This window comes from Dasypus novemcinctus, chromosome 14 (genome assembly GCF_030445035.2).
Source record: "Dasypus novemcinctus isolate mDasNov1 chromosome 14, mDasNov1.1.hap2, whole genome shotgun sequence".
NCBI lineage: Eukaryota > Metazoa > Chordata > Mammalia > Cingulata > Dasypodidae > Dasypus > Dasypus novemcinctus.
Window position 1 is genome coordinate 103,630,490 of NC_080686.1, and position 26,712 is coordinate 103,657,201.

The window sequence follows — 26,712 nt, forward strand, 5'->3', positions numbered from 1 at the left end:
AGAAATGGCAAAGGGTGCAAAACAAGGATTCCTTTGGTATTTACTATCCTAACAGTTACTGAAGCATCTGTTATGAAACCTACCCCAACATACACTAGGCTCTTGGCTGCTCAGCAGGGACATGTGGATACCACACCTGGGATCGTCCTTCGGAAGGCGAGCCATATGGTCCCAGGAAGAAGAGAGATCTGCATTATGACCAGACACCTCTAAGCCAGAAAAGAACCTCAGAGCCATCTTAGAGATGAGAAACAGAGAGGGACGGAGCACAGTGCCTTCCTCAAAGCTGGCATTTGGCAGCACCTCCAATGAACTGCATGGAAACGATTCATTGCTGTCAGGTCCCCGAGTGTGCCAAATGCTCCCCTGGGTCCCAGCCTTTGCCCCATCATGTTCCTTCTGCTGACAATGCCCACCACTGCCTCTGCCTGACCAGATTCCCCAGCCACCTTTCAGGACCCAGGCCCAGCGTATTCGCGCCACCCTCATCTCTTGGGTTGGAGGGCTCCTCCCTCGTGCTGTCTACACTCTGGCTGGGAGCACGTCCGGAAGATCATCCCTCTGCCTCTAGGCAAAGCGCACAGTGATTCTTCTGGTAACTCTTCACTGAGCACCAGGCACAGAGCAAACAGACCGGGGACAGCTCCCCAGGCTCATAGCTGGCAGGAACAACTACGTGTGACAGTCACAACAGGGCAAGTCTTGGGAACTGGGCAGGACAATCAAGTACAGGGGACCCTCCAAAACTTTCTGGCATTCTGACAAGACTGAAAGGATGGGAGGTCACACAGGCTAAAGACAGGGAGAGTGACCCTATACACCTGATTCTGGACTGGTTCTGTGTTTACATGTTCCCTTGCATGTGTAATGAACTTAATGGACACCTCAAACACACTCATCTTAGCATCTTCTTCCTATATAATAACCCGTAATACACTGAGATTCTAGATGCTTCCTAATCAAACAAAAATGACTTATTTGGATAAGATGGCATCAGAATAAGAGCACCCATATCACCACTCATACAAAAACCAGCTGAGTGGGGACAAAATCCTGCCTGAATGAGCTGTTTTGGGAACCCACAAAGCAGAAGGTTGCTGGACATCGATCCGGAGAGAGTGCGACAAAAGAGTGACAGCTGAAGGTAAAACCACGGGTTTCTGCCCGTCTCCCAGGACAAGAAGCCGAGGCTTTCCCTGAACCTTACCGGTCACACAGCCAGAGAAGAAAAACTCCGAGAGTAGAAGGGTTCTGGTTAAGGGTGCAGAGGAGTCCTACGAGTGTGGGCTCAATTGTCTGGACCCTCCTTTTTGAGCTTTGAGGATCATACCAGTTGGACTGAGGAGAAACCAGGAAGAGGGGAGAGGCAAATCTGCTGAGTCAGTACAATTTACCTAACCTCTGTGGGTTATGTCTGGGAGAAGGTGGAGCCAGGCAATTAACTAATCCTGTGCAACACATGTAAGGGAGGGGGACAGTAGGAAGTGCTTGGTAGGCTTCCAAGAGCATATTTAGGGTTCCCAGCAAGGTGTGAGTACTTTCTCTCAAAGAGACTGAGAGTCATTATTTTCCACGGTGATTTGGCTTACCAGAGTCCCATTTGAATCTCAGAGGGGAGCTCTCACAGGGGCTTCCTGCTGCCCTGGGAGAGAGCGAGGTGAGGAAAGGAGAAAGGAGGAAGGACAAATTCTAATCAGTCCATTCAATTGCAAAGAGTCTATCCTGCCCCTGGAAGGGGACTATTTTTTGAGGAGCAGATTGAACCTTAAGGAGGGTTTATTTCAGTGCAGGAGTTTCAGCCTTGCATGTGCAGGATCTCTGGCTCAGTTCACAGCTCTTCTTAGAGTAATGACCCACTGGGATATTAGCTGATACTTTCAGACAGGGAAAACATAGACAATATCCTTGAATCAGCTTCCCTAGGGTCTCTTATTTTCCCAAAATAAGAGCTTTTATTGATTGGTTGACTCCTTCCTTGAGGGTTTATGTTTTTTTTCTTGTTATCTTTTCTTTCCTTCTTCTTTATCCTCCCACCCCTTTTCTTTCTTTCTTCTCCTTCCTTCCCTCTTCCTTCCTTCCTTGCTTTTTCCTTTTCTCAATTAGGTGCTATCAGCTTGTTAAGTGTTTACTGTGCTTCCTCAACCGCCTCTTTTCTATGGGTACTTATTTTTGCTACCAACACTAATCTCTTTTCCTTCCTACATCTTTCTACATTCCACCTTCTGTTGTTGCTCTTACATTCCCTCTCTTTGCTTAGCATCCAATATTTCTGGCTTTTTATTTCTAACACTTCTATTCTATTTTCTTTCTTTTATTAACTCTTTCTCTTATTGACTTTTCTATTCTCTTTCCTTCTCTCCTGATCAGGCTAGCCTTTTAATTCATCTTATATTTTTCTCCATATTCAGTTTCCCATTTCATTGTATGTACTCCACTTTGTTATTCCTATAACCATACATTGCTTATGTGAGTTTAATATTTATTCTCCTAGGTCTTATACGGTTCTTCTGCTAACATTTACTACCACTACTACTATTATACTTTTTCTTTCCTTACCTCCTTTTTTTTTTTAGATTTATTTTTTCTTTTTCTCTCCCCTCTCCCTCCCACCATTGTCTGCTCTCTGTGTCCATTTGCTGTGTGTTCTTCTGTGTCTGCTTGCATTCTTGTCAGTGGCACTGGGAATCTGTGTTTCTTTTTGTTGCGTCATCTTGCTGTGTCAGTTCTCCAGGTGTGCAGTGCAACTCCTGGGCAGACTGCACTTTTTTTCATGTGGGGCAGCTCTCCTTGAGGAGCGCACTCCTTGTGCGTGGGGCTCCCCTACACGGGGGACACTCCTGAATGGCACGGCACTCCTGGTGCACATCAGCACTATTCATGGGTCAGCTCACCACATGGGGGAGGTCCTGGGTTTAAACCCTGGACCTCCCATATGGTAGGCAGACACTCTATCAGTTGAGCGAAATCTGCTTCCCACCTTACCTCTTTTGCTTTCCCTGGCCCTAATCTTTTTCCTTCAAGATAATTTAGGCAACAACAAGGAATAGAATAAAAAGAACGAGTGTCTAAGAGAAAAATTCAAACACATACAAAAACAGCACCTAAAAAAACCCGAGACTAGAGGGAGAAGCTAACCAACTGAACAAACCCACAAAGATAAAATGATGATGAGACAGCAACAAAAAGTACAAACCAAACCAATAATCAGGAAGACATGGTCCAGTCCAATGAACAAATTAAAAACCAGAAAGAGGAGCAGAACATAAAATAACTAATCAAAGCTCTCCAATCAAACATCACAGACCAACTTAATGAAATGAAGTAAGAGATTAAGATATTAAGAAAACCCTTGGAGAGCATACTGAAGAAACTGTAAACATACACAAAAAGATAACGGATATGATGGTGATGAATTCAAGAAATCAAAAATACACTCTCAGCAAATAACAGCAGACTTGAAAAACAGAGGAAAGAATTAGTGATGTGGACATCTGAAATTAAACAGATAGTAGAATTGATTGATAAAACGATACAAAAAATCCAGCAGGGACTTAGGGATTTGAATGATAAAACAAAACACACAAACATACACATTATAGGCACCCAGATGGAGAAGAGAAGGAAAAGGGGACAGAAGGGATGTTGGAGAAAATAATGGCTGAAAACTTCCCAAACCTACTGAAGGGGATGGATGTACGTATCCAGGAAGTGCAGTGTATAAATACCTACAGGCCCACCCCAAGACATATACTTGTCAAATTATCCAATGCGCAAGACAAAGAGAAAATACTAAAAGCAGCAAGAGAAAAGAGAATCATCACATACAAGGGATGTTCAATAAGATTAAGTGCTGATTTCTCATCTGAAATCATGGAGGCAAGAAGGCAGTGGTATGACATAGTCAAGGTACAAAAAGAAAAAAAATTCCAGCCAAGAATACTCTATCCAGCAAAGCTGGCATTCAAAAATGACAGAGTTCAAAATATTCACAGATAAACAGAAACTAAGAGAGTATGCCAATAAGAAACCTGCCCTTCAAGAAATACTAAAGTGAGTTCTGCAGGAGGAAGGGAAAAAAACAGGAGAGATAGAGTTGGAGGAGAGTATAAGAACAAGCAAAAAGACAAAAAGAGAAATAAAAACAACATATGACATTCACAAATCCAAAGAAAATATGGCTAATGTAAGTAATTCCCTGAGAGTAGTAACAGTGAATGTCAATGGATTGAACTCACCTGTCAAGAGAATCAGACTGGCAGTATGGATAAAGAAATATGACCCATCTATATGCTGTCTACAATAAACCCACCTTAGACCCAGAGATACAAAGAAATTGAAAGTTAATGGCTGGAAAACAGTCTTACAAGCAAACAATAACCAAAAACAGGAAAGTGTAGCTATATCAGACAAAATAGACTTTAAATACAAAACTATTTTGAGAGACAAAGATGGACAGTACATATCAGTAGAAGGGGTAATCTTTCAAGAAGAAAGAACAATCATTAACATTTATGCACATGATCAGGGTGCCCCAAAATACATGAGGCAAACACTGCCAAAACTAAGTGGAGGAATAGATGCCTCTAAAATTATAGTAGGGGACTTCAATACACCATTATCACCATTAGACAGAACATCTCAACAGAGAATCAATAAAGAAGCAAAGACTTTGAATAATATATTAGAGGATCTGGACCTAACAGACATATACAGATCATTACACCCGAATACAGCAGGATATACTTGTTCTCAAGCACACATGGATCATTCTCCAAGATAGATCACATGCTAGGCCACAGAGAAAGTCTCAATGAATTCAGAAAGATTAAAATCATAAAAAATAATTTCTCTGACCACAGTGGAATGAAGCTGGAAATCTACAAGGGCCAGAGACCCAGATTAGTCACCAAGATATGGAAGTTAAACAACACACTCTTAGACAAACAGTAGGTCAAGGAGGAAATTTCAAAAGAAATCAATAACTACCTTGAAACTAATGAAAATGACAACACAACATATCATAACTTATGGGATGCAGCAAAAGCTGTACTGAGAGAAATTCATAGCCATAAGTTCATATGTCAAAAAAGAACAAAGAGCTGAAATAGAAGACCTAACTGCACACTTGGAGGAATTACTTAAAAAAAACAACAAACTAACCCCAAAGGAAGAAGAAAGAAAGAAATAACAAAGATCAGAATTAAATGAAATAGAAAATAAGCACTATAAAAAACAAAACAAAGAACTGGTTCTTTGAGAAGATCAATAAAATTGACAAACCCTTAGCTGGACTAAAAAAGAAAGAAGAGGCAAAGACACAAAATAAAAAATGAAAAAGGGACTATCACCACAGACCCCACAGAAATAAAGACTATCATAAGAGGACACTTTGAAAAACTATATGACCAGAAGGACAATTTAGAGGAAAGGGGGAAATTCCTAAAAATACATAAGCAGCCTACATTGACCAAAGGAGAAATTGATGGTCTCAACAAACCAATCACAAGTAAAGAGATAGAAACAGTCATTAAAAACCTGCCAACTAAGAAGAGCCCCAGGCCAGATGGATTCACAGGTGAATTCTACCAAACATTCCTGAAAGAACTAATGCCAATCTTGATTAAACTCTTCCAAAAATAGAAATAGAAGGAACATTGCCTAATTCATTCTATGATGCCAACATTACTCTAATATCAAAGCCAAACAAAGACAACAAGAAAGGAAAATTACAGAGCAATCTCTCTAATGAATCTAGATGCTAAAATCCTCAACAAAATACTTGCTAATCGTATTCAACAACACATCAAACGAAGTACACACCATGACCAAGTGGGTTTCATCCCTGGTATGCAAGGATAGTCCAACATAAGAAAATCAATCAATGTAACACACCACATAAACAGATCAGAAGAAAAAAATCACATGATCACATTTATAGATGCAGAAAAAGCATTTGACAAAATACAGTACCCTTTCCTGATAAAAACACTGCAAAAGACAGGAATACAAGGAAACTTTCTGAACATGATCAAGGGTATGTGTGAAAAACCCACAGCTAACATCACTTTCAAAAGTGAAATCCTAAAATCCTTCCCTCTAAGATCAGGAACAAGACAAGGATGCCCACTATCACCGCTCCTATTTAACACTGTGCTAGAAGAACTTGCTTGAGCACTGAGGCAAGAACCAGATAAAAAAGACATCCAAATTGGAAAGGAAGAAGTCAAAATTTCACTATTTACAGATGACATAATCCTGTACATAGAAAGCCATGAGAAATCTACAACAAAGCTTTTAGAACTTATGAGTTCAGTAAAGTCACAGGTTATAAGATCAATAAGCAAAAATCAGTAGCATTTCTGTACACAATAATGAGCAATCCAAGGAGGAAATCAAGAAAAAAAGACCATTTACAACAGTAAATAAAAAATTCAAATACCTAGGAGTAAATTTAACTAAAGATGTAAAAGACTTATACACAGAAAACTACACAACACTGTTAAAGGAAGTCAAAGACGACTTAAATAAATGGAAGAATATTCCCTGTACATGAACAGGAAGACTAAATACCATTAAGATCAGGAAGCGGACTTGGCCCAATGGATAGGGTGTCTGCCTACTACATGGGAGGTCCACGGTTCAAACCCCAGGCCTCCTTGACCCATGTGGAGCTGGCCCATGTGCAGTGCTGATGCACGCAAGGAGTGCCCTACCACGCACAGGTGTCCCCCGCGTAGGGGAGCCCCGTGCACAAGGCGTGCGCCCCTCAAGGAGAGCTGCCTAGCACGAAAGAAAGTGCAGCCTGCCCAAGAATGGCACCGCACACACGGAGACCTGACACAACAAGATGACACAACAAAAAGAAACATAGATTCCCGGTACCTCTGATAGGGATAGAAATGGTCACAGAAGAATACACAGTGAATAGACACAGAGAGCAGACAACTGGGATGGGGGGGAGAGAAAGAAATAAAAAATAAGTTTTTAAAAATAAATAAATAAATATCATTAAGATGTCTATCCTACCAAAACTGATGTACAGATAAAATGCAATCCCAATAAAAATCAGCACAGCATTTTTTACTGAACTGGAAAAACTAACCATGAAATGTATTTGGAAGGGAAAGAGGACCCAAATAGGCAAAGACATATTGAAAAAGCAAAATGAAATTGGAGGAATCACACTACATGACTTTAAAACATACTACAAAGCTATAGTGGTCAAAACAGCATGGTATTGGCACAAGAATAGGCACACTGACCAATGGAACTGAATTGAGAGTTTGCATATAGATCCTTGCATATACAGTCATCTAATATTTGACAAGGCCACAAAGGCCACTCAACTGGGAGAGAATGGCCTCTTCAACAAATGGTGCTTGGAGAACTGGATATCCATATGCAAAAGAATGAGAGAGGATTACCATCTCATACTGTAGCAGTTTGATATTACTGATGAATTCCAAAAAGAAATATTGGGTTATATTTGTAAACTGGTCTTTTCCTCTGGGCATGTGAGGTTATATTCAGATTCAGAGGTTTGCTTGATTACTTAATCAAGTAAACCTCAATAGAGCATTGAGTCAATGCCCCTTAGTGGGTAGGGACTTGCAGATAAACGGCATGGTAAAAGACAGAGTTGAGGGTTTTTGCTGTTGGAGCTTGATGCTGAAGTCTTAAGCTGGAGCCCTAGGAAGTAAGCTCACAGAGGAAACAGAAACAAGACCCTAGAAGAGAGGAACCCAGAAGCCTGAACCCTCGCAGACATTGGCAGCCATCTTGCTCCAACACGTGAAAATAGACTTTGGTGAAGGAAGTAACTTAAGCTTTATAGCCTGGTATCTGTAAGCTCCTACCCCAAATAAATACCCTTTATAAAACCAACCGATTTCAGCATTTTGCATCAGCACCCCTTTGGCTAACTAATACACATACCTTATACAAAAATCAATTCAAGATGGATCAAAGATCTAAATGTCAGAGCCAACTTTATAAAGACCTTGGAAGACAATGTAGGAAAGCATCCATAGGACCTTGTAATAGGAACCGGCTTCATGAACTTCACACCCCAAGCATGAGCAGCGAAAGAAAAAATAGGCAAAAGTAAGGCCTTTTGCACCTCAAAGGAGTTTATCAAGAAAGTGAAAAGACAGCCTACCCAAGGGAAGAAAATATTTGGTAACCATATATCTGACAGGAGCCTAATATTCAACATATATAAAGAAATCCTATATGTCAAAAATAAAAAGACAAACAACACATTTAAAAAATGGGCAAGAGATTTGAACAGACACTTCTCCAAAGAAGAAATACAAATGGCTAAAAAGCACACGAAAAGAAGCTCAATATCACTAGCTATTAGGGAAATGCAAATCAAAACTACAAAGAGATACCATCTTAGACCCATTAGTCTGGCAGCTATTAAAAACACAGAGGACTACAAATGTTAGAGAGGATGTGGAGGAATGGGACACTGCTGGTGGGAATGTAGAAGGATCTAACCATTCTGAAGGACAGTTTGGAAATTCCTTAAAAAACTAGTTATAGGTTTACAATATGACCCAACAATTCCAATGCTGGGTATATACCCAGAAGAAATGAAAACAAGGACACGAACCGATATATGCACACCAAAGTTCATAGTGGCATTATTCACTATTGCCAAAAGTTGGACTCAACCCAAATGCCCATCAGCAGATGAATGGATAAACAAAATGTGGTATATACACACAATGGAATACTACTCAGCTGTAAGAAGGAATAAGTACTAACACACGGGATAACATGAATGAATCTTGAGGAACTTATGTTGAGTGAAGCAAGCCAGGCTTTGAAGGACAAATATTACAAGACCTCTCCAATACAAATTAAGCAAATCAAGCTGTCTCAGAGAGCCAGAGACTAGATGATGGGCTTACAGGAAATGTGGGAAGGGGAGGAACGTTGTGAGTTGATGCCTACATGGGCAAAATGTATGAAAAAGTGGAGGTAAGTAGTTGTGCAGTGAAGGGATAAAATGGGGACATAGGGATACTATTGGGTGAGGCTTTGCAGGCTTGAGAGGGACTAGGGTTGGGAGGATAGGTCAGATGGTCCATGGAACTGGGAGGAGGATTTGAGGTGAGCATGTGAACATGGGAGAGTGTCAGGTACATGACTGAAACTATAATGTTGAGAAAGCTCTTTAGAAAATATAATAGGGAAGAGTTACTTTGCGGTCACCCCTCGGGCTGAAGTGTGGTTTGCTGGCCTGGCGGGGGAGCAGCCGCGGCAGGCCAAGCCGCTGCCCCCATAATAGGGTGGCTGGTCGGACTCACCGCCACCCCTGAAGGGAGCTCGGCATGGGCGCAGAGTGCCCTCGGGTCTCCCCTTCTCGGCAGTCATGCTTCCGCGGCCGCCCCTCCTCCCGGATGGCGCCATACGATGCCTGTGGGGCGGCACCCTTCTTCTTCTTTCTCCCTGCGCAGGTGCAGGGCGGAAAAATCCAGTCTGCCCTTTTCCCTCCCCCCCACAGCAGCAACAGCCAGGCGTGGGCGGAAAAATCCAGCCCGCCCTTTTCCCTTCCCCCGGACAGCAGCAACAGCCAGGCGTGGGCGGGAAACTCAAGTCTGCCCTCCACCCCAGCAACAGCAGCCACCAATCACTAAACCCTGCCCCTTCCCCCAGCAACAGCGACAGCCAATCCCTAACCACCACCCCTCCCCCGTCCAGTACCGCCCACTGACCTTTCGCCGGCAACCAATCAGAGCAGGGCGTGGCTTCGACCAATCAGCCTTCCCCAGCCCCTATAAAACTGTTGCCTCTCCCTCAATAAAGTGGACTTGCGTGTTTACCTTGTCTCCGCGGTAGTTCTTCTGCCGTGCGCCCTCCAGTCCTGAGAGCCCCCGACAAGGGCCTGGCCTCCCTTGTCCCCAGTTCGTCACCTGCTTCTCCGGGCGACCCCTTCGTCGCCAGCTTTGCCGGGCGACCCCGTCAGTCGAACCGCGCAACCCCTGTGAGACCGACCCCTCGTCTGCTGCCGGACCGACCCCTCGTCCGAAACGGGACCGATCCCTTGTCCCAAGCGGGACCGACCCCTCGTCCTGAGCTGGACCGACCCCTCATCCGCAGCCAGACCCCACCTCTACCGACCGAGCAAGCCGCCGCATTACTTGTTTGGAATGTTTGATGGGGGAGCTTCTGGCACAGGGTGCACCTGGGGCAGGCTTCTAGGGAACATGTGAGTGCTCATATTGTCACAGTGTGTTATATCAGTGAGTGGAGATACATACAGTGAGCGGGAAAGTGTTGTACCCCCATCCTGGGGTAGACTGATGTTCTCAAACAGAGGAGAGGGTGTCTCTCAAGAGCATGGGTGGTTCCAAACAGAGGAGGACAGACTAGAGTGTCAAGCCCTCAGCATTGTTGTAAGTATCTATGAATCTTGTCCTTCAAGCAATGAAGCTTGCTTCTCACTGTGGGCACTAAAGGGAGGGAGAGAGAGGAAAAGAATGGGATGGAAGTGGGGGTAACTGGGGGGCAATGGAAGTTCCACAAGTTCAGGAAATTAAGGATATAAGCCATGTTAAATTTCACCAAAATTTATAAAAGTGTATAGTCTAAAATGTAAACTAAAATGTACCCAAAAATTTAGAAAAGTGTAGTTTAGAATATAATCCATAATGTAAGCCATAATGGAACCATGGTTGGTAGCTATGTTTCGATATCTGTACATCAGTTGTAGCAAATATAAAATACACACGTAAAAAGATCATTGCTGGGGAAGTGGGAAAAGGGTTTGCTGTTGGGTATATGGGAGTCCCCTGTATTGTATATGTGATTTTACTGTGATCTCTAACTTTTTAGAAGACAAAATTTAAAAAAAGGATGTAGACACTGAGGAAGGAATGGAGGGGATTGCCTTGCCACTGTACATACAGGGCAAGATCCTCTCAATGACCTAGGAGCTCATATTCAATAAATGTTTGTTAAATAGATGAATAAGTTCTACTTCTATTTTCCAATCCAGGGAATTAATTCAGAATGGAATAGGATAAGAGGTGCCAGGCATTGTGTAACCAGGTCAGAAAATTACTTGGGCCCTGCTTGCTGACAACTTCCCCTGACTGCTGACACCACCCCTGGAGGGAGGGGACCAAGGGAGCGTTCTCAAGCGTCTCCATGTTGGGCCCGATGACACTGAAATGCCCTGGGAAGCGAATCTGGCCTCCTTCTGGCCCATTCCTCCTGCCCCTGCCCTTCTCTTCACCCTCTGTGCCCCCCTTCCCCTGCACACATGCTCCCTCCACAAGGTCCACCCCTTTCTTATAGAGTCCCTTCCTTGTGTCTTCACAACCCAACGGCGGGTTGCTGTGACGCCTCCCCCACCTGAAGGAGGTAGGAGTACACAGCACTCCTTCAGGGCGTCAACGTGCACACCTGTTACGGCATCACCCCCTGCATCACACAGCGAACCCTCCAGCAAGCCAGGGAGAGGAGAGTCCACCTTGAAGCCCACCACCACCTCCAAGAGGCAGGGTACATGTTAGCGCAGAACAACAACTTCAGAACCAAAGTACTGGGTGCAAATCCTGGCTATAGCTGGGTATCCAGCATAAGTTACCAAACCTCTGTGTGCCTCTCTTTACTCTCCTATAAAAGGAGTTGTCATGAAGATTAAAAGAGTTAAAGAAAAGTAAAATGCTTAGAACAGGGCCTGGAATAAAAGAAGCACTCAACAAGTGCTAGTTTTACCTCCTACTTGTCTTACCCCAACTTCTCAACCCAAAAAACTAGATAACAATAGTACTCCTTCACCAGAGCTGTGTGAGGATAGAATTGTCATGGAGCATGGAGCTCTGTGCTTGGCATTCAGTAAATATACATTAGTGTCAGATGCCACCAATACCCTCCCTGTTATGCATGACTGTTTTGTAAGCTCACAACTTCACTAATAAAAATTTTTTTAAAAAATGCCTTCCCATTCAAAGACTAAAAGCCCCTGACACTTGGTAGGCACTCAATAAGTGTACAATGCTGAATGTGCAAATGTGCTCCTAGACATTGTTTTAAATTCTCGTGAGCAGATGGAAAAAAGTAATGTGAAAAAAGGAGAATACCAAATTGAATTTAACTACATAAAAATATTCACGTAGGAAAAAAAGGAGAAGGCACACCCCTACTCTTGACTGTCTTTGAATAGTGGGATCACAGGTAATTTCTAATTGCTTGACATTTGCCAAATTTTCTATAAAGAGTATATACTATACTTTTATAAACAAAGAAAGAAAGCGTGTATATAAACATCTACAGGTTCAAGTCTTGAGTATGACTTCATCACCCCCATCCCTCCAATTCAATAGGGAAAGAAATCCTGGAAGTCTGTCCTGCACATCCACACACAGGATTGACTGACAATCACGGCAGAATCCCTCATAACCACCAAATGAGCAGGCAGAGGTCTGAGCCAGTGCTGCTGCCTTTTACGATGTCCAATATCAGGACCAGGCAATACTGTGGCTTGGTGAAAAGGACAACAATCAATGGTTTGAGTTCCCAGACTCAACAATGTCAACTGAATAAACTTCTCTGAAACAGTGGATTAACTCTGCTGCAGCCAAAACTGGTGAGTGCTCAAAAATGCCTAAAAGGAATTTGACCAGGCTTATAAAAAGCTGGTCCAGAGCAACTGAAAAAACCCTGCCTCTCCTTCCCACTCCCTGTGCTTCCCCTGCAAGCCAAGGCCACTCTGGAAGGAAAGAGAAGGGGTAGACCGAGGGGAGTCAATACAAACTCCACTCCCAGAGCCCTTTTCTAAATATAATAATTGAAATAGCCATCTATTAAATAGCATCTTTAACTTCTCATTATAGCTAGATGTTATAAAAGAGGAACTAAAGCTCAGAGCATTTAAGCAACTTACCCAAAATACTGATTAAAAGGCATTTTGCTGCATCCTAAGATGAACTTATTTTGTAAACTTATTCAGCATGACCCTAGAGCCCTGTAAAATGCTAAACCATACAAGAAAATCACTGCAACCACGTACACAAGGAGACACCAAGTTGAATGAATCCTAATCTGTCATGAATTACAATGTCTTCCTAGGAAGCACACCAATAAATCCATTCACAGGGGTTAATCACATACAGCAGAAATAATTCAGGATTTGAAGTCAGGATTCTGTTCTGTTCAGTGAACATGTCTGACTCCTACAGTAAGCTGTCAGCTCCAAAAGGACATGCCTCAGGTATGATGCCTGTGTCACGTATTATGGCTGGCAAGGTGACTGATCTGCAAACGTGACGGAGCTGTGTGACTGCTGAACAGTACACTGCCAAGAGTGGTAAGTGTTAACTGTAACAGAAGTCTAAGCAATACAAGATGAGCAGGAGTGGCATAATTCTACTTGAAGGGGCTGGAAAGGCTTCCAGGAGGCTGCCTGAGCTGAGCTGGGAATGATGGTACAATCTTACATCTCAGAGTTAGCAAAGGCTGGATACATGACAGAGTGTTCAAAGACGGCCAGCAGTCCAGTGTGGCCAGAGGCCAAAGATCTCAGAAGCACATCCTGTATCCCACAGGGGCAGGGTCCTGGATGTGATTCACCTGGGTATCCCCAATACTGAGCCCAATGACCAACATGTAGAAGGGGCTCAGTAAAAGCTTGTTAAAGAGCTGAACAAAAGGATGAGTCACTGAAGGACAGAAAGACAAATAAACAAAGAGAGAAGCAATGATGGGAAAGGAAAACAGCAGGCATCTTGCCACAGCCGCCATCCTCTCCCATTGCCTCCAGGGCACACATTATGCTTGCTTACAGTCAAGCTTCCCCTGGAGACCACTGTTGCCCGGGTCCCCAAAGCACAGCAACTGAAACACAGTAGATACCAGGTAAGTGTGTGTGCAAAGAAGGAAGGAGGACGGGTAGGCAGCAAAGCAGATGACCAATTTCTCTGAATGCTCAGCTAAGAAACTGAGGATAAGAAAGCTATTAAGGGAAGCGGACTTGGCCCAATGGATAGGGCATCTGTCTACCACATGGGAAGTCCGTGGTTCAAACCCCGGACCTTCTTGACCCGTGTGGAGCCGGTCCATGCACAGTGCTGATGTGCACAGGGAGTGCCCTGCCACGCAGGGGTGTTCCCCACGTAGGGGAGCCCCACATGCAAGAAGTGTGCCTCGTAAGGAGAGCCGCCCAGCGTGAAAGAAAGTTCAGCCTGCCCAAGAATGGTGCAGCCTGCTCAAGAATGGTGCCACAAACACGGAGAGCTGACGCAGCAAGATGACACAACAAAAGAAACAAAAAGATTCCCTTGCCGCTTACAACAACAGAAGCAGACAAAGAAGAACACACAGCAAATGGACACAGAGAACAGACAACTGGAGGCGGGGAGAGAAATAAATAAAAATAAAAGAAAGCTATTAAAAACGTTTAAGAAAGGTGACAAATGGACTGACAGTTGTATAACACTGATAATAGCAACAGCAGCTTACAGGAATAGACAGTTTATTGGCAGACTCCTTAGAAACGCCAGGAACTGCTGAAATGTGTAGCATGGAACACAATAACCAGAAGGTCTGGGTAGAACTATTTTCATTGGAAGTAGATTCTCCCAGAAGCAAGTAGCTTGGCCCAAGTCAGCCAGTAAGGGGCAAAATCAGGATTCAAACCCAAGTTAGTCTGGTTCCAAAGACTGTATTTTTAATGATAGTCACTAAGTTTAAAATTAAGGATGACCTGGTCTTGGGGGTCTTACTACTAGTCCCCTTTGCCCATTAACTCAATGCCTGTCACCACAGCCTACACTCAGCTCCATTTCTGTCACTGTTCATATGAAACATGCAAGTGGGACTCAGCATAGAAACTAGAAGATATGGAAGAAATTAAGCCCTTTTTCTCCACTCCCCAACACACTCCACTTTTTGACAATGCTAAAAAGTAGCAGTCCATTATTCAACAAGATTTATTTTCAAAACTTTGGCCTATATTGCCATAATGTTTTTGTTTTTAAAAAAAAAAAAGAATTATATAAAAATATCATAGTACAAACAACTCAGAAATGGACCAGGCCAAAAAAAAGTTAGAAAACTCACCAGGCAAGGTACCTCTTAGAGGGCACTTCAGCCAGCTTGTGAACGAACCCCTCGGGTCCAATAATCGCCTTGGTAACAGGTCTCCCTTGGCCACCAGAGCAAGGAAGCCAACGAGCTCCTGGCTGTCAGGCTGCCCCTCGCCTCCCGAGGCTCTCCCCCTCCCTCGCCTCCAGAGGTCCTCCTCGCCTCACCTCCCGAGGTGCTCCCCTCCCTTGCCTCCCGAGGCTCTCCCCCTCCCTCGCCTCCCGAGATGCTCCCCTCCCTCACCTCCAGAGGTGCTCCCCACTCCCGCCTCCTGATCTGCTCCCCTCCCTCGCCTCCCGAGGCTCCCCCCCATCTTCCAGAGATCCTCCTCACCTCACCTCCAGAGGTCCTCCTCGCCCTCACCCCCAGAGGTGCTCCCCACTTCCGCCTCCCGAGATGCTCCCCCCTCACCTCCCGAGGCTCTTCCCCTCCCTCACCTCCAGAGGTCCTCCTCACCTCACCTCCCGAGGTGCTCCCCTCCCTCGCCTCCTGAGGCTCCCCCCCTCCTCCAGAGGTCCTCCTTGCCTTGCCTCCAGAGGTGCTCCCCACTCCCGCCTCCTGAGGTCCTCCTCACCCTTGCCTCCCGAGGCTCCCCCTCCCTCACCTCCACAGGTGCCCCCTCCCTCGCCTTTCCAGGCTTCATTCCCTGTGTCAAGAGCAGGGCTTGTGCTGACTCTACCACATGCTTTCTGGCTGTGATTTGCTGCTGCTTTAATGCAAGTACACCCTCACTCATTGGGGAATCATTACCTTTCACCATTGCAGAAGAATCCTGAGAAGAAGAAGAAAACTAGGAAAAGCTAATTTTTTGTAGGGCCAGCATTAATTCTCACATCCCGGTTCGCAGTCACCAGCAGGCCAGAGGTTGGAGGGGGGTGCTAACTGGCTCGGTCCCTCGCTTTCTGGGAAGGAAACTCAGCTACTTGTAGCCTACCACGTGCAGGGCACCACGCTCTGTGCTTTGCAGAGATTTGCACCCATTTTCCAGTTACCACAGGGAAGGGGCCAAGCCCTGAGCACCCAAGGGGAAGACAGCGTCCCCCGCGGTCAGATAACTTGCTGGAGGCTAGTCCCGCAGCTAACGGAGCGGGACCTGGCAACCACGTCTGTCGGACTCCAAGACCCACGTTCTCTTCATCACACTAGGCTGAGGAGAGGCTGTGTCTGGAAACATATACTCACAGAAGCAAGCTGCACGATGACAAGGAAAGGGAAAGAAAATCTACGTGAAAACAAGGCATGCGACAGCTGGGCCCAGGTGCAGAGACAGCAGCAGCCAACACAACGCGGGGTTGGAAACCACGCCCCAAACATGCGCTTGCCCACAGAAAAGTCCATGAACTAAACAACGCTCCGAGTCCTGTGTCAGAATTCTAGTATTTCCAAGCATGCGGTATACTTAGAAAGATTGCTAATGCACTGGTTATTTTTGCATTAAGTTCCATGGCTTTAAAATGGCACTTTCAAGCTACTGGCAAATTCACTCACAGGGAACAGCTTATTTCCCTCTGAGTCCGAATAGCCAAGATATTTTAAGTCACAACCAGAGGAGAGTAACAATGCAAAGTAACAATTAAATCTGATTACTAATCTATTGCATTTTCTGTAATGCTGCAGCTACATGTAGCTGAAGCCTTAATGCTACATGTAATGCTACATGTAGCTGCAGCATTACAGAAAATGCAATAGATTAGTAATCAGATTTAATAGTTTTCATGCCTTAAAAGTACCTTTCGGTTTCAATTTTTCCCTTCACAACTGTAGTACAAAATGGGATATCTTAAGATTTTCAAACTCATATACAATGATAATGCTGTCATGAATAACAAGATAAATATAAATCAGTATTGTACTATATATTGCTAATTTTTCCCCTGCAGAATTTAGTTTCAGAAATAAGAGTCATTATGTTAATGCTATAGTTCAGTTAAGTGCTATAACAAGTAAAACTGACTGTTTCATACTGACAAGAATTCAGAAATTGTTATGGCTGTTGACCTTCAACATTTGAGAAGCCCTTGAAATCTACTTTTAATTGTAAAGACACTGTACTACAACATTCTTGAGAAAATATGCAGTAAAATAAACATTCATGTGAGTTCAGTAAAATTCACATTTATGAATTTTTAGTTATACCAACATGGAGTCATTACTTATTAAAAAATTAAGCACAAAGAATAAAGAAATTAAGGAGAGTGTGTATATATTTATGTATATATTTGTATATGTTTATAAACTCACACATGTGAGAAAATTAGCAGAAAGGCAAATACAATAAATGTTTCTTAATTTGCACTTTATCACAATGAAATCTCTGATTATTCATATAAAGGCAGAAGTTTCTAATCTATAAATAAAGACTTGTTTACAAATGAGTTGTAATTAGAATGATTACATGATAAACATTAATTAATTGATAATCCTGGTCTTGAAAGGGGATGGATTATATTCACTCACATGGCAGGTATTTGTGGACAAGGGGACACAATAGCACCATAAAATCCCAAAGGACAGTTCAGAATCCCCACAGTGCCCACAAATGTTTATTTGATCCTTAATATAACTGATCTTTACTGTAGCAGTTTGATATGGTTATGAATTCCAAAAATAGATATTGGATTATGTTTGTGATCTGGTCTGGACATGACTGAGTTATGACTGGGGCTTTGATTGGACCAAGGGGTGGGGACTCACAGATAAAAGGCATGGCAAAGGAGAGTTGAGGGTTTTTGATGTTGGAGTTTTGATGTTGGAGTTGATGCTGAAGCCTTAAGCTGGAGCCCCTGGAAGGTAGGAACCCAGGAAGCCTGAACCCTCACAGACGTCAGCAGCCATCTTGCTCCAACACGTGAAAATAGACTTTGATGAGGAAGTAACTTATGCTTTACAGCCTGGTATCTGTAAGCTCCTACCCCAAATAAATACCCTTTATAAAAACCAATCAATTTCTGGTATTTTACATCAGTACCCCTTTGGCTGACTAATACATTTACCATACACTTTTAATGTAAAATTATTTTTTTTTAAGTTTGGTATACAAGGAATTAAAAATAAGACAGGATAGCCATGAAGTTGGAGAGGACAAAAAAAAAATTAGCTTTTCTTTATCTGAAGATTGGTTTCTGAAGGTGAGTAAGGATGTATCCAGAAGTTTCCAGTGCTTTCCAGGCTTTACGAATGGGAGAAGGAAAAGACGAACGAGATGCAGGCAGACCTGCACACACAAAGCACCGCAGCACACAGACATAACCTGCAGGTATGGCCACTAGGAACAGCCATCATTCTCAAAGCAAATATGTCCCCGGTCCTCTTTGCTCAGCACTCTTCTAAGAGCTCCCCATGTACTGCATTAACATTTAGTCCTCATGACAACCCTATCAGGTTGGGGGTGACATTATATTTATCAAGTGCCTATGATGTGACGAGCGTTGTTCTTACTAGGGACACAGCACTGAACCAAAGAGACGTGCCCAAAAAACAGAGCTCTTATGAGGATTGGTATCGTGATCTCGAGAAAAAAGTATGTGCAGTGCTACTCACCAAGCACATAATGAGCACTAAAAGTGAAAGCCATTACTTTTAATAAAATATAAAATAACTCTAATAGCAGTACAAAGAAAATAGTATGGGAAGTTAAAGGAGCGAAATTTCATTTCTATGTGGGAAGGTTTCACAAAGTAGATATTAAAGAAGCTAAGCTCAGTGGGCTTAAATAAAGGTAATGCTAAAATGGAAACAGATGTTACTTAACATCCATGACCAAATCTCACATTATGTCTGCGGCCCTCCCCTGCTCACAGACAAAGCTCTTGCTCACGTTGCCAGCTTAAGGTATTTTCCCATCTTTTCACCTATAGATCACTCATTAATACTGACAGCTTTTTGGTACTATAGAATGTGACAGAAATTATTCCCTTTGTATATTTTGGAAGCAGACGGTTTGTTTTCATTAATTTAACTCCACATATAGATGGATTGCATTTTTGGAAGAGACTTTTTAAAATGATAGCTTTCCTTTTCATGGGTAAACAGCGATGCCGTGCTATACAGTATAAACTAACTAGTCTTTCATCCATGAGGTGCTCCATCCTCAGTTAGAAATAGGAGAACCAAGTCCTAGCCCTGGTTCCTCAGGAACCTGCTATGGCAGACCTTACACAGGTTGTTGACCTCTTCTGCCTTGCATTGCCTCTCCAGCAAGCAAAGGTCATGATGCTTGCCCTATCGATCCCAGGGTGTCTAGATGAGCACAGACAAATGATGCAATAACAGAGACAGGTGAGCCATGGGCAAGGCAGTGCTAGAAACCAAATTTGACTGCTGGGAAGAGGAGGTGTCAGTGTTGACAGTGCTGGTAGGGACTCACCACCAAAAGCATCTCCCTTGGAATTCTGTCCAGCTCTCATGAGTGTTTCCAACTTTTTGTATCATTATCAATAAATATTTACTGAGGGCCGACCAGATAAATGCCAAAGAGCACCTGGGGCTGGGCAGGCACTGACTGGGAAAAACAAGAGGGACCTTTCTGGGGAGATGGAAATGTTCTGTATTGTATCTTGATATGGGTTTGGTTCAACCAGCTGTAGGTATTTACCAAAACTCATCAAACAGTAAACTGAAGATCTGTGCATTTCACTGCTGGTAAATTTTACCCCAAAAAGGTAAACAAATATTGAACTCAACTCTAATTATTTATATACATGCTGAAATGTTTAGGGGTAAAATATAGTGAAGCCTGCAACCTACTTTGAACTGCATTAAAAAAAAATAAGATGGTGTTTTAGTATGCCAAAGGCTGCCAATGCAAAGTACCAGAGATCTGTTGGCTTTTATAAAGGCTATTTATTTGGAGTAAAAGCTTACAGTTCCAAGGCCATGAAAAGTCCAAACTAGGCACCATCAGAGATGCTTTCTCACCAAAGTAAGCTACTGTTGATCCAGCATTCCGCCACGTGGTAAAGAAGATAGCCACCAATCTCTGCCCAATTTTCAGTCTTCTTATCAAGTAATATAATCCAAAAAGCCCCTCAGCTGAATATAATGCAATCAAAGGGTATCACACCCAGAGGAATAGATTAGTTTACAAAAATAATCTCTTTTTGGGGATTCATAAAATAATCTCAAACTGTCACAGATGGATTATCAGATGGAAAGAAAGTTGGATATATGGATAGGTGTGTGGTAAAGCACACATAGAAAAATATTTATAGAACCTAAATGGTGGGTACACAAATGTTCACTGTAAAATTCTTTCAATTCTTCTATATCTTTGAATTCTCCATAATAGAAGGCTGGAAAGGGAAATGATGAGTGATAGAAAGAGTAAGTTCCAGAAAAGTTCAAAAATCATATGCAACACCAAAAGCTAGGGTAGCCAGACCTTGAGAAATGACGGTGCTCAGACAACTAAGAAGAGCTGAAGGTCTTTCCAGGGAAAAGAAATGGTCTGAGCAAAGGAGCTGATGGTGATTTACAGAGAGAAGAGGCAGAAGGTCAACTACCTCCTCAGGAGTTAACACAATTCATTAGACACTTCAAAGTGATTCTCACACATGTATTTATTTAATCCACTCAACCAATGAGTAAGATGGGAAGGCTGAGAAAATGCCTTTCCATTAACAGTCCCTCTGCACTGAGCACTTACTATGTGCCAGGCCCTACAAATAGAAGAATAAACCCAGGGAAGTGGATCTGGCTCAACTGATAGAGCACCCGCCTACCATATGGGAGGTCCACGGTTCAAACCCAGGGCCTCCTGACCCATGTGGTGAGCGGGCCCATGTGCAGTGCTGATGCATGCAAGGCAGTGCCATGCCACGCAGGGGTGTCCCCCACATAGGGGAGCCCCATGTGCAAGGAGTGTGCTCCTCAAGGAGAGCTGCCCTTGAAAAAAGCACAGCCTGCCCCGGAGTGCTGCAGCACATACAGAGAACTGACGCAGCACCAAGATGATGCAACAAAAAGAGACACAGATTCCCAGTGCTGCTGACGAGAATGCAAGCAGACAAAGAAGAATACATAGTGAATGGACACAGAGAGCAGACAATGGGGGGAGAGGGGGGAGGAAGGGGAGAGAAATAAATAAAAATAAATCTTTAAAAAGAAAAAAGAATAAACCCAGTCCCTGATTTAGAGAGATTGAGACCCTGGTTGGAGAACAAGCTAGTACAGTAAGTAGTGATAAGGGCTGCGATGGAAGTAATTAGGGCACTCTGAGCCAACAAAAAAGGGGACCCAGGGACCCAGGCTATGTAAGGCTTTCCAGAAGACTGCCAACTAAGTGGAAACCCAAAGGATAAACTGAAGTTGAGAAAGCAAAAGAGGTAGGAGAAATTAGCAAGCTGAGCTCTAGGGATGATCCTGAAGCCTAAGAGACAGCATGGGATATTCAGGGAACTGAAATTAGTGCCACGACTGGAGTTTAAGCAGAGCAGTGGAAAGGATGACACGGAAGCCTCAGGCAGAAGCTAAGTCTGTGGAACCTTGGGAGCCATGGAAACTGGGCAGTCTGTAAAGGATTTCCAAAGGGGAGAAAAAGGTGAGGATTTGTGCTTCAAAAAGTACAAGCAGTTTTGTAATGAAAATGGACACACAATTACCATTTGGGGTCACCTGGGAGAATAAAGCTGATTTTCCAGTTGTTAAGCAGGATAGTGAGGTAAATTACTGGAGATGTGCAAAGAAATGACCATACAGACTCTTTAATTTTCTGTCATTAAATATTAGTTCGCTTGTTCAAACATCAACCAAACCTTATAATCAAGTAATTAAATTCTGAGTACCAGATGAAGGTATTTTATGCCAGAGTAGCATTTTCTACGTAACCCATATGTATTTGCCCTCTAAAAACAGGGGCGGGGGGGGGGGGGGGGGGGGGAATAAAATTAAGGCAATATCATTAAAATATTCCAAAGACTAGGACTATACCAGATTTTTAAAATAAGACACAAAAAGCAACAACCATAAAAGAAAAAAGATGTTCAAGTGAACCATTTAGAAATAAAGAATTTTTGGTCTTCCAAAAACACCATTATGAGAGAGCAAAGGAAGACCACAGAGGAGAGAAGATATTCACAGCACACATTTCCTAGAAAGGATTCATTCTCAAAATATACAAGAACTTCCCCAAAAACAATAGACTGAGAAAGAGAGACGCTACCATCGCAGGAAGGTGAAGGGCAGGGACAGAGGAGGATTTCCTTGGGGCCAGAACACCAGGAAGCCACCAAATAGGAGATGCCAATTCCAGGCCCTACCTCACTCCAGAACGGATAAAACAGCTTCAGACACCAGCTGCTGGGGAGGACCTGAAGTAGCCAGGAGCCCTCCAACACTTTTGGCCTAACAGGTACAATCACTACGGAAAACCATGCGGTTCTAAAACTGAACACACATATGCCCTCCGACCTAGCACCACACCTGGAAATATACTCAACAGAAATGTCTCCCCAGATCCATCAAAGTGGAGGCCAAAACACTGACAGCGGTGCTGTTCCTCAGAGTTCCCAAATGGAAACCACCCAGATGTGCTCAGTGGGTGACTGGGGCATAAATTGTGGCACATTCACTCAGTGGAGTTTTAAAGCGAGGAGAATAAATAACCTCCAACGATACATATTGTATCTCACAACTTAATGCTCAGTGAAAGAAGCCAGACACAAAAGAGTACATATTGTATGACCGTAATTTTGAACTTCATATGATGATGCCACTTCTAAAAAGCACAAAGGGAAATGAACCTAGGTTGCTAGAAGTCAGCCTGTTGGTTAGCCTGAGGCAGGGAAGTGGGTGGACGCTTGACACAAAATAATTCTGCAAGAATCAGCTCTGCAAGATAATAGTGGCGTGGTAACAGAAGCGGCGGTAGTAATCTTTAATAACTGTAGCATATAACAATTTGCCACTTTAGGGCCCAACCAAATTAAATATTTAGTGGATGCACATTGTCAGATGAACAATGTAGGGGAAAGGAAAGAAAATAATACAAAGGAGGGAAGGGTGCAAGACCAGAAAAATTAAAATCAATGCTTCCTGACACCCATAGGTGACTTTCTGCTCTGTTCCAGCTCCCCACTCTGGGCACACTGACCCCTGCAGGGCACCTTATGAGCAGATAACATCATCTAGCAACAGGCACGCAGAGCTCCAGGGCCCAGACAAGGAACACAAGTCACCCGGGGGCTAAGCCTCCCTCGTTTCCCAGGGCGAGGTTCCTACCAGGAGAGAGACACGGGTACAGCAGTAGGGAGAACAAGGACATGCAGATACACACTTACTTCTACATGGACAGAGTTCCATGAGCATCAGTGGCAGAAATACAGCAATACAAGATACCCTGACGTTCTCTCTAGAAATATAAACTCAAATGAACCCTTTCTTACACAAGCCAAGCTCCTTTCATGACGTAATTCTTTGCACAGCAAATTCTCCCAAACTTCCACAAGGACCTTCTCTCCGGGAAGAACGAACCAGACACCCTGTGGCTCTGCCTCTAATGAACATTTGCTTCCTGTCACTGGCATAATGGGGAGCCTTCCCGCCAGGGAAGCAGGGATGAATGCCTTGGACATCCTTGCCTGAAAATGTGACCAGCCCAATGCACTGGCTCCTCACTCCTAGTCAAAAGATGCCAGGAGTGCTCGCTTCGGCAGCACATATACTAAAATTGGAACGATACAGAGAAGATTAGCATGGCCCCTGCGCAAGGATGACACGCAAATTCGTGAAGCGTTCCATATTTTTAGGCAATCACCGGACATTGTAAATCCTCACAGGGCCCACTGGATGGAATGGAGGAGAGTATGGGCCATGATGTGGACCATTGACTATGAGGTGCAGAGGTGCCCAAAGATGTACTTACCAAATCCAATGGATGTGTCATGATGATGGGAATGAGTGTTGCTGGGGGGGGGGAGAAGTGGGGTGGGGGGGTGGGGTTGAATGGGACCTCACATATATATTTTTAATGTAATATTATTACAAAGTCAATAAAAAAAAATAAAAATAAAAAAAATAAAAAATAAAAAATAAAAAAAAATAAAAATAAAAATAAAAATAAAAAAAAGATGCCAGGAAGTGGATTTGGCCCAATGGATAGGGTGTCCACATGGGAGGTCCTAGGTTCAAACCCAGGACCTCCTGACCCATGTGATGAGCTGGTCCATGCACAGTGCTGATGCACGCAAGGAGTGCCCTGCCACGCAGGGGTGTCCCCCGCGTAGGGGAGCCCCACGCGCAAGGAGTGCGCCCCGTAAGGAGTGCGCCCATAAGGAGGGCTGCCGAGCATGAAAAAAAGCACAGCCTGCCCAGGAATGCCGCTGCACACACAGAGAGCTGACACAGCAAGATGATGCAACAAAAAGAGACACAGATTCCCAGTGCCACTGATAAGGATGGAAGTGGTCACAGAAGAACACACAGCAAATGGACAGAGAGAGCAGACAACTGGGGGGGTGGGGGGGCGCAGAGAAGCAGGGAGAAATTAAAAAGATGACGAACACTCCAAAGTTAGGCTCACAGATTTTATAAAGAACCTGCTTCCACTTCCACTCGATACACGTCCCCCAGCCTACACACTGAGCCCCTCGGTCAGCGCTGCTCACTCACCTCTAACCCATTAGGCACCTGACCTGACCCCTCAGAGCAACTCCACGTGCTTAAGTGCTTCTCCCCCATCTCCCCACGGGGAAATGGAGCCCTGGGAAGAGAGGTTCCCAAGGACAAAGAGCCAGGAAACAGGCGAAGCCAAAACTTACCACAGGTTTCTGGCCCCAAGCTAGGTGTGCTGAGAACCAGGAAGCGCAGGGCCTGCCCTTGGGAGGAGCCCCTGAAGAACCCTGGGCTGGATGGAGTGGGGGGCACACCCAAAGGGCAAAGCTTCTGTGCCTGCTCATGTTTCTCTCTCCCCCATTCATTCAAGAAATGTTTTTCCTGAGGATCTGAGAAGTGATCAGGTACTATAAGGAGCCCTCGTGATACACAGATGGATGCTTTGAATCTATTGCCTTCTTTTATGTCTTCTTCATGTATAATTGGTTTGCCACTTTCAGGATGGTGCCAAACTAAAAGTGAAGGTACCTCCTAAATTTTCTAAACACTGTTAATTAAAAGCATCTCCTCTGCAAAAAAAGAAGGTAAACATTTCTGGGGTCAAACCTGCTTACAGTACCTACCTTTGGAAGTGAGAATTTTTGAGGTGACTTCCAGTTTCTCCAAAGGTTCCATTCCAATATTTTCCAATTTAATGATAAGTTGCTGAGTTTCTCCATTATAAAGCTGGACAGACACATTAGTAGATATTTCATCACCAGAGGAAGGTTGCAATGAATGTGCAGATCTAAAAATAATAGTAACAGTAGTAATAAATATAAAAAAAGAAAGAGAAAAGGAAAGAAATGAACAGCATTTTCAAATTAGTCACATCAATTAAAGGATTACCATACTTAAGCATTTCAGAAATAGGAGTTAGGAAACCTTGGCTTTCGACATGTAATTCAGAACCCAGCTACCAGGAATTAATGCTGACTTACCATGTGCCCAGAGTTTTCCACACACAGACAAGTGCAGGTCACATAGTGTAACCAATGGGCTAGCCCTCACAGAGCCTTAGTTTCCCATGAGTGCAAAGCAAAAAAACCTATCCAATGAGCCTTGAAAGTTTTGCTCTCTCAAAAAAATAAAACAGCTGGTGCTCAGAGCTGCCTTGGAAAATCTATAGATTTAGAAAGAAAACTTACATGAGCCATTATGACTAAGAACAGGAGAAATGGAAAGTATATATAGCAGGTTCCACTCACAGATAAAAACTGAGCAGTACCTACGAACACCGAGACAGTGGAGCACATGGCCCTCGGCTGCGCTGGGGTTCAGACAGTGCCTGCAAGGACCTGAGCACCTGCCTGAGAGGGAACCAGGCTAGTGCAGGCTGCAGCCTGTAGCCTTTAAGGTCTAAAACTTACCCAATGCTTCCCTGAGGCTCCTTCACTAAAACCTGAGGTCTGTAAGCTCTAGCTTTAACTTAATCATACACAATGCAAATTGCCCAGTCCTCTCCTACCCTCACCCACAGGTGGGAAATAGGAGTTTCCTGGGAAGGGGGTCACTGCTGAGCACAGGGAAAGGCTGTTGGTCATGCAGAGGGGACAAAAGCCAGTTTACATTGAATGGAAGCTTAGTTGGTAGGTGAGGCTTAAAAGTACATACAATGTACAGTGCTTCTAACAGCAGGACTCCTGAGGGCTCTGGAGATATCTAGATACTATAGGCAGGGCAGACAATCTCAGGAATTCAGCACCTGTCAGTGGGCCTAATGTTGGAATATATGCTCCCTAGTATAACAGAGTTAGACTCATTTATAATTTCTCTACACATGGCTCTTCTGCCCCTTTTATCTAAAACTATAACTAGCACTACACTTGTTAAATATATGTCCCAGAGACTTAAATCTTCTGTCTGTTAATATGCTGGTTGAGCCCTGAATCTCAGCAGTGTTGCAAAACTCTCCAGTTCATTGGCCTTTCCCAGGACAACTAACAAAAGGATGATGATGGAAAACACCCATCCCAAAAAACAGTATCCAGAACTGCAAACGAGACAGCACCATCCACCTGCCCC

General features: G+C 43.8%; 1 protein-coding gene and 1 non-coding gene across 2 annotated transcripts in view; one reads left to right on the top strand and one right to left on the bottom strand.

The window, feature by feature from the left end:
• TRAPPC9 (trafficking protein particle complex subunit 9) overlaps positions 1–26,712 on the bottom strand; it is a 762,741-nt gene that overhangs the window by 532,324 nt on the left and 203,705 nt on the right. Inside the window, exon 15 of the mRNA XM_071208051.1 lies at positions 25,272–25,435. Within this exon, the coding sequence (XP_071064152.1) occupies positions 25,272–25,435 (164 nt within the window). The remainder of the gene's footprint in view (positions 1–25,271; positions 25,436–26,712) is intronic.
• LOC111763452 (U6 spliceosomal RNA) lies at positions 23,735–23,841 on the top strand. Its single transcript, XR_002796324.1, has one exon. It is a non-coding gene; the product is annotated as a U6 spliceosomal RNA (small nuclear RNA).